This window comes from Penaeus vannamei, chromosome 22, assembly GCF_042767895.1.
Source record: "Penaeus vannamei isolate JL-2024 chromosome 22, ASM4276789v1, whole genome shotgun sequence".
Classification (NCBI taxonomy): Eukaryota; Metazoa; Arthropoda; class Malacostraca; order Decapoda; family Penaeidae; genus Penaeus; species Penaeus vannamei.
In genome coordinates this window covers 24,609,806-24,620,720 of record NC_091570.1, presented here as the reverse complement: position 1 = coordinate 24,620,720, position 10,915 = coordinate 24,609,806, and the positions used below count along the sequence as shown (strand labels likewise).

At 51.3% G+C, this 10,915-nt stretch overlaps 1 protein-coding gene across 1 annotated transcript in view; it reads left to right on the top strand.

Moving 5' to 3' along the window:
- Positions 1–8,057: 8,057 nt before the first annotated feature.
- Rexo5 (RNA exonuclease 5) overlaps positions 8,058–10,915 on the top strand; it is a gene marked incomplete at its 5' end in the record, with an annotated part of 110,298 nt that continues 107,440 nt past the window's right edge. Inside the window, 3 exon segments of the mRNA XM_070136758.1 lie at positions 8,058–8,197; positions 9,757–10,043; positions 10,196–10,488. Coding sequence (XP_069992859.1) covers positions 8,058–8,197; positions 9,757–10,043; positions 10,196–10,488 — 720 coding nt within the window.

Sequence of the window (10,915 nt, the reverse complement as noted above, 5' to 3'; positions counted from 1 at the left end):
ACACATCCACCTCCCCCACAGACACATCCATCTCCCCCACACAGACACATTCATCTCCCCCACACAGACACATCCATCTCCCCCACACAGACACATCCATCTCCCCCACACAGACACATCCATCTCGCCCACACAGACACATCCACCTCCCCCACAGACACATCCATCTCCCCCACACAGACACATCCATCTCCCCCACACAGACACATCCACCTCCCCCACAGACACATCCATCTCCCCCACACAGACACATCCATCTCCCCCACTCACATCTGCCTTGTACACACATCCCCAACACACATCCGCCTCATACACACATCTGCCCCCTCTCCCCCCCACACACACATCTGACCCCCCTCCCCCCCACACACACATCTGACCCCCCTCTCCACACACACACATCTGCACCCCCTCCCCACACACACACATCTGACCCCCCTCCCCCCACACACACACATCTGCCCCCCCTCCCCACACACACACGTCTGCCCCCCCTCCCCACACACACACGTCTGCCCCCCCTCCCCACACACACACGTCTGCCCCCCTCCCCACACACACACGTCTGCCACCACACACATCCCCAACATATCCACTCACTCTCCCCCCACACATCCACTCATTCTCCCCCCACACATCCACTCACTCTCCCCCCACACATCCACTCACTCTCCCCCCACACATCCACTCACTCTCCCCCCTCACATCCACTCACTCTCCCCCCACACATCCACTCACTCTCCCCCCACACATCCACTCACTCTCCCCCCACACATCCACTCACTCTCCCCCCACACATCCACTCACTCTCCCCCCACACATCCACTCACTCTCCCCCCCACACATCCACTCACTCTCCCCCCACACATCCACTCACTCTCCCCCCACACATCCACTCACTCTCCCCCACACATCTACTCACTCTCCCCCCACACATCTACTCACTCTCCCCCCACACATCCACTCACCCTCCCCCCCACACATCCACTCACCCTCCCCCCACACATCCACTCACCCTCCCCCCACACATCCACTCACCCCCACACATCCGCTCACCCCCCACACATCCACTCACACCTCCCACACATCCACGCACACCCCCCCACACATCCACTCACACACCCCACACATCCACTCACACACCCCACACATCCACTCACACCCCCCACACATCCACTCACACACCCCACACATCCACTCACACACCCCACACATCCACTCACACCCCCACACATCCACTCACACCCCCCACACATCCACTCACACCCCCCACACATCCACTCACACACCCCACACATCCACTCACACCCCCCACACATCCACTCACAGCCCCACACATCCACTTACCCCCCACACATCCACCCCCCACACACATGCACATCTGCCCCCCCCCCCCACACATGCACATCTGCCCCCCACACACATGCACATCTGCCCCCCACACACATACACATCTGCCCCCCACACACATACACATCTGCCCCCCCCACACATGCACATCCGCCCCCCCACACACATGCACATCTGCCCCCCACACACATGCACATCTGCCCCCCACACACATGCACATCTGCCCCCCACACACATGCACATCTGCCCCCCCACACACAGGCACATCTGCCCCCCACACACACATCCACCTCTCACATACATATACCCTACACATTCCCCCCACACACATCCGCTCCTCACACACACATCCGCCCCTCACACATACACATCCGCCCCTCACACATACACATCCGCCCCTCACACATACACATCCGCCCCTCACACATACACATCCGCCCCTCACACATACACATCCGCCCCTCACACATACACAACCGCCCCTCATACATACACATCTACACCTCACACATACACATCTGGCCCTCACATGCAGATCCCCCCCACACATTCAGTGCCCATACACATCCCCCATGTACATTGACTCACCCCCCCCCACCCATACAAATCCCCCCCCTACATTGACTCACCCCCACCCCCTCACACATACACATCCGCCCCCCACAGACACACATCTGCCCCCCCCACACACACACATCTGCCCCCCCCCCCACACACACATCTGCCCCCCCCCACACACACACATCTGCCCCCCCCACACACATCCGCCCCTCACACATCTGCCCCCCCCACACACATCCGCCCCTCACACATCTGCCCCCCCCCCCCCACACACATCCGCCCCTCACACATCTGCCCCTCACACCCCCACACACATCCGCCACCCACACACATCCATCCCCAAACACACATCCACCTCCCACACACATCCCCCCCCACACACACCCCACACATCCCTACCACACACATCTGCCCCCCCCCCCCCCACACACATCTGCCCCCCCACACACACACACATCTGCCCCCACCACACACACACATCTGCCCCCACCACACACACACATCTGCCCCCCCCCACACACACACATCTGCCCCCCCTCCCACACACACACATCTGCCCCCCCTCCCACACACACACATCTGCCCCCCTCCTCCCACACACACACATCTGCCCCCCCTCCCACACACACATATCTGCCCCCCCCCATATCTGCCCCCCCCCCACACACACATCTCCCTCCCTCCCATACACATCTCCCCCCCTACACATCTCCCTCCCCCCCCCACACACACATCTCCCCCCCCCCACACACACATCCCCCCATACACATCTCCCCCCCCCATACACATCTCCCCCCCACACACACATCTCCCCCCCCACACACACATCTCCCCCCCCCCCCACACACACATCTCCCCCCCACACATACACATCTCCCCCCACATACACATCTCCCCCCCACACCCCCTCACACACATCCCCCCACACACATTCCCCCCCACACACACCCCCACACACACATCCCCCCCCACACACCCACACACATCCCCCCACACACATCCCCCTCACACCCCCACACACATCCGCCACCCACACACATCCATCCCCAAACACACATCCACCTCCCACACACATCCCCCCCCCACACACCCCACACATCCCTACCACACACATCTGCCCCCACCACACACACACATCTGCCCCCACCACACACACACATCTGCCCCCACCACACACACACATCTGCCCCCCCCCACACACACATCTGCCCCCCCCCCTCCCACACACACACATCTGCCCCGCTCCTCCCACACACACACATCTGCCCTCCCTCCCACACACACACATCTGCCCCCCACCACACACACATCTCCCTCCCTCCCATACACATCTCCCCCCCTACACATCTCCCTCCCCCCCCACACACATCCCCCCCACACACATCCCCCCCACACACACATCCCCACACACACATCCCCCCACACACACATCCCCCCACACACATCCCCCCACCCACACATCCCCCCCACCCACACATCCCCCCACACACACACATCCCCCCACACACACACATCCCCCCCACACACATCCCCCCCCACACACACACATCCCCCCACACATACATCCCCCCCCCACACACATCCCCCCCACACACACATCCCCCCCCCACACACATATCTGCCCCCACCACCCCCACACACATCCCCCCAACACACATATCTGCCCCCCACCACCCCCACACACATGCACCCCACACACACATATCTGCCCCCCTCTACCCCCACACACATCCACCATCACACATCCACTCACCCCCCCCCCCACACACACCCACCCACACATAAACATCTCCCCCTCACACACACATCCGCCCCTCACATACACATCCCCCCCCATACATTGACTCACCCCCCCACCCCACCCCACACACACACATACACATCTGCTTCTCACACACACATCTCTCCCCCCCCCCCCCCACACACACACATCCACCCCCATCAGAACATCTGCCCCCCCACACACACATCCACCCCCATCAGAACATCTGCCCCCCCACACACACATCCACCCCCATCAGAACATCTGCCCCCCCACACACACATCCCCCCTTCACACACATCCCCCCACACATTCCCCCCACACACACATCCGCCACCCACACACATCCAACCCTGCACATCCTCCTCCACACATCCCCACACACACCTCCACCTCCCACACACATTCCCCCACACACAACTCCACCTCCCACACACACATCCCTACCACACACACATCCCGTCACAACCCCCCCCCACACACATATCCCTACCACACACACATCTCGTCACCCCCCCCACACACACATCTCGTCACCCCCCCACACACACATATCCCTACCACACACACACATCCCTACCACACACACACATTCCCCCCACACACAACCACACACACACATTCCCCCCACACACAACCACACACACACATTCCCCCCATACACAACCACACACACACATTTCCCCCACACACAACCACTCACACACATCCACAAATTCCCACACACACACCCACCCCCACCCCCACCCCCACCCACACACACATCCCCCCCCACACACATCCCCCCCCACACACACACACAGCCCCCCCCACACACACAGCCCCCCACACACACATCCCCCCCACACACACATCCCCCCCCCACACACACATCCCCCCACACCCCCCCCACACACACACATCCCCCCACACACATACAGATCCCCACACACACATATCCGACCACACATCCCCCACACACATCCACACACACACACACACACACACACACACACACACACACACACGCACGCACGCACGCACGCACGCACGCACGCACACACACACACACACACACACACACATCCCCCCCACCCACACATCCCCCCCACCCACACACATATCCAACCACACATCCCCTCACCCACACACATATCCAACCACACATCCCCTCACCCACACACATATCCAACCACACATCCCCTCACCCACACATATCCGACCACACATCCCCCCACCCACACACATATCCGACACACACACACACACACGCACACACACACACACACACACACACACACACACACATTTCCACACACACACACACACACACACACACACACACACACACATATTTCCACACACACACATTTCCACACACACACATTTCCACACACACACACACGCATTTCCACACACACATTTCCACATATACGCACAATTTCCACATATACACACAATTTCCCCACACACACAATTTCCACACACACACAATTTCCACATACACACAATTTCCACACACACACACACACAATTTCCACATACACACAATTTCCACATACACACAATTTCCACAGACACACAATTTCCACACACACACAGTTTCCACATACACACAATTTCCACACACACACAATTTCCACACACACACAATTTCCACACACACACAATTTCCACACCCACACAATTTCCACACACACACATTTCCACACCCACACAATTTCCACACACACACATTTCCTCACCCACACACACATACACACACCCTCCCAAACACACACTCACCCTCCCCCCCCACACACACACACTCACCCTCCCAAACACACATCCCCCCACACACATCCCCCCCACACACATCCCCCCACACACATCCCCCCCACATACATCCCCCACCCACACACACACACACATCTCCCCTTAACACATCCCTACATACACTCCCACACACATCCCTTCACACATCCCACACACATGCACATCACCCCAACACATCCCACACACATGCACATCACCCCAACACATCCTCCCACATATGCACATCACCCCCCCCCCACATATGCACAGACACACACACACACACACGCACACACACACACACACACACACACACACACACACACACACACACACACACACACACACACACACACACACACACATTTCCACATACACACTCATTTCCACATACACACTCATTTCCACATACACACACATTTCCACATACACACACATTTCCACATACACACAATTTCCACACACAGTCATTTCCACATGCACACTCATTTCCACACACACACACACACACACACACACACACACACACACACACACACACACACACACACACACACACACACACACACACACACACACACATCCTTTCTCCCCCCCACCCCCACCCCCCAACACATATCCGCACACATTTCCACACACACACACACACACTCACACATCCCCCCCACACACACATACCCACAGACATACATACATCCTCATACACACATATACATTCCCCCCACATTCCCCCCCTCCCCCCACATGCACAATTCCCCTCACACACACATCCCCCCTCCTGTGCACACACATCCCCTCCTCCACCCACACATCCCCCCACAAACAGACACCCCCCCCCCCCACACCCTACACACTCCCACACAAACAGACACCCCCCCACACCCTACACACTCCCACACACACATCCCCCCCCACACATCCCCCCCACACACATTCCCCCCCACACATCCCCCCCACACACATCCCCCCCACACCCTACACACTCCCACACACACATCCCCCCACCATACACACACACATCCCCCCCACACATGCACATCCCCCCCCCCACACACACATCCCCCCACACATGCATCCCCCCCACACACATCCCCCCACACACATCCCCCCCCACACACACATCCCCCCCAACACACTCACATCCCCCCAACACACTCACATCCCCCCAACACACTCACATCCCCCCAACACACTCACATCCCCCCCATCCCCCCCACCACTCACATCCCCCCCACACATGCACATCACCCCCCCCCCCCACACACACACACACACATCCCCCACACATGCACATACACACACATTTCCACACACACACTCACACACTCACCCCCACACACATATCCCCCAACACACACTCACCCCCCCACACATATATCCCCCAATACACACTCACCCCCCACATACATCTCCACACAAGCACACATCCACCAGAAACCCCCACACACACATCCGACACCCAGCTCTATCCTGTCTTGTGTCATGTTTTGTGTTTTTGTTACTTAAGAATAAAGAATAAAGCCATATACAAGTATCACTCCTGCCCACCAGTCTTAATATAGGAGATATACATATCTTACACACTCACACACACGCATGCATATGCACATACAATCAATCACTCACAATGACACGCATACACACATATATACAGACACACATGCACACACACATGCGCACACACATGCACAAACACACGCATATGTACACACACACACGCGCGCACACACATACACAGACACATGCACACACACACACACACACACACACAGATACACACACTCATGCACACACACACACACACACACACACACACACACACACACACACACACACAGACACACACACACACACATGCACACACACACGCAAACACGCAAACATACACACACACACATACACACACACACACATACACACACACACACACACACACGCAGACACACACGCACGCAGACACACACGCAGACACACACACACACGCAGACACACACGCACACATACACACACACACACACAAACACACACACACGCAGACACACACACACACACACACACACACACACACACACACACACACACACACACACACACACACAGACACACACACACACACACACACACACACACACACATGCAGACAGACACACACACACACACATGCACACACACACACACACACACATACACACACATACACACACACACACACACACACACATGCACACACACACACACACACACACATACACACACATACACACACACACACACACACACATACACACACATACACACACACACACACACACACACACACACACACACACACACACACACACACACACACACACAGACACACACATGCACACACACACATGCACACAGACACACACACAGACACACACACAGACACACACACACACACACACACACACACACACACACACACACACACACACACACACACACACACACACACACACATATGCCTGCATGAATGTAGATATATATTAAGCATGTTTCAAATTATGAGCAGTCTCATATATCTTGCATATATAATTTATTGATTACCAATGGTGTTCTACTTACCTTAACTTTTTTTTTAAAGGAAGTGCCACGGATTAAATTGAAGGAAGCTGGAGAGTATGGCAGCCTCAAATTAGGCTCCACTAGTAGAACCCCTATTTTCATGAGTGATGTAAGAACTATGCTGGTGAATGCTATTACCAAAACTCATAAAGTGGCAAGGTAAGTTAATGTCTTATTGTAATAATAATGAATAAGGACTCATTACAATATATTAGTATTATAATTAAAGAGTTACATATATATACATACATTTTGTATGTATGTTTGAAAAATATGTTGAAATGACCAACACTTTTAAAAAAATGGGGTAACTGTCATCCAATTTGGCTAATATCATTTTGGTCAAATTAGCCAAAATGACTGTTTCAAAATTCCTATTGCTAACCCAGGAAATGGTATCCTACCTAGAGACTACCAGTCATGGCGTACATTACATTACATTCCACACTCGTTTATCAGTGGTATTAATACAAATGCCCCTTTCTAAATGCCTAATCACCCTCAAAGAGGTTTGTGCACTCGTGGCGATTTTTTCTTTCTTTCTTTCTTTCTTTTTTCTTTCTTTCTTTCTTTCTTTCTTTCTTTCTTTCTTTCTTTCTTTCTTTCTTTCTTTCTTTCTTTCTTTCTTTCTTTCTTTCTTTCTTTCTTTCTTTCTTTCTTTCTTTCTTTCTTTCTTTCTTTCTTTTTTTTTTTGTCACCCCGTCACCCTGGCGTTTGCTCATGACCTTGAGCCCTTGAGCTAAATTTTTTCACAACGTGGTCTCATCACCCGGCTGTAAGGGGTTAACAAGCACAATGGAGGTTTCCTCAGAGGCTTGTTACAATGCTATGCATGCCTGAATTTATGCCATGGCTGTTGTGGACCAAACGCTAGGGGCATCATGTCATGCCCATTCCCGCACTTCTGGCTCGTCGGACAGAGGTTGTTTTTCTCCAGTAGTAGCGGCTTCATTTATATGGTAATGATTTTAGGCAATGGCACCTAAAGTAAAGGTAAACCTTAAAAATTTTAATATTTTTATAAATTTTAGCAAAATAAAAGCTTTTAGGTGCTAAATGTCGCACGCAAACTACCGATCGAGCCGGGCACAAACGGGAAACTGCCGGTGGGTGCCAACAAGCCCATGCATACGTAAACTTGCCAAAAATTTTTCCCGTCACTGATGGGTTAATGTGGCATTTTGAGTGAATCATTCTTACCTTCTATGAGATTGTGATTACAGTGTTGTCCTGTTACCAGCTGAGGTGACACTGGCTCGTTGCTGGTCATCGTGACTGGAACAGCTGATTGTGATGTTTGAACCTACCAGTATAAATTAAGAAGAATATAGAAAACTAAAACAATGTTTTTTTGTTAATTTTAAAAAGTTAAAAAAGCTGGGTATATAACATTCTTTTAAATAATTGTACATGTTATTTACAATTAAATCACTTTGAAAATCAGATTTATGGTCATACATCTATCCCTATTTATCTTATATATAAACAGTTTTCCAGAACTTTTTTCCCCTTTAGTGTTGCAATTATTTTCCTTGCACATATTCATACCATATGTGCATTATACTTTGAAGTTTATCTTGATTATCAATATATATTTTCCCATGATATATAGCTATATTCATATACCTTTTTCTAAACAAATTTTATCCTGAAAGGGTTAAAGTTACCCACATAGGTTGTATCATTTTATGTTCATCTCCCTTTTTTATCAATTGCAGATGGGCTTGTATCACAAATGGGCACAGGCTGTCACAAATCATCACTGTAATTGTGGAAGGAATAAGCATAATGGACCTTCAAAAGGCAACAAGTAGCAGTGTTAACAATGAGGAAGAGATAAGTTCTGAAAATGACCCAGTTTGGTTATGTGAATCATTGCCACGGGCTAGCAAGTGTATGGAACAGAAGTTGGAATTGCTAGCACCTTCAAAATACTCTGAACCACCCTGTAGAGAGCTTTTAAATGTTCCTCTCTCAGATACTAAGAAAAATAAACTAGTTAAAAGTATGGCTGCTGTTAATATTTACAGTTGTAATTCAATAAGTTTTATGTTAAAAACATGAATCTGCCCGTATTTGTAAAAATCATAATTCTCTATATATTCTAATACATTTCAAATTCAGGCTTTCTTAATAGAATATTTTCTTGTTTTACAGGATACAGAAATTTGAAACATGCTGAAAGAAGTGGCTTAGTGCATAAAGCTGTTGCCAGTCTTTTTCCTCTTGCAAATGTGAACAGTAAAGAGTTAATTCAAAAGAATGAATGTGACAATATACCGTTTTATTTTGAGGATGGGAAGAAGTTCGAAATTAATGACAATTTTGATAGAAGATGTTTGCTCTTAGGAGCTGAAGATATGTGTGACCATGGTTTCCCAGCACCTGTACCAGGATGCCTTGGCTATAAGGATCCAGAATATTCCTTCTCCCATGAAGAGTATAAGGAGGTTAGATATTTATGTTTTTGTCATTTTCCATTTACACATGAAGGAGCAGTTAGTCATGCACATACAGTTGTTAGTTTTTACTAGCCTTATAATACAGGTTTACAGTCAGTTTTCCAGCATCATGGGAACCTGGAAAGGACCAGAAACAGGAAACTGAATTTGCTTAATAACTGATGCATTCGTTATAGGGGCAGGGTCATTCCATATTGCATGGCATAATATACAATTTTAGTTTTTACACCATGTGGCCCTTTTTTCTGTCGTAAGTACTTGGAACCAGACATATGCCTAGTAAAATAGCAATACTAATATCATTGTGCAATATAGCAGTTCAGTGCTGGCTTCTTTAGCCATTAGGGAGAGGAGAGGGAGAAATACAGGGGGAAGGGTCTGTACTAACTATGCTCTTGTTTAGCAATGCAGCTGT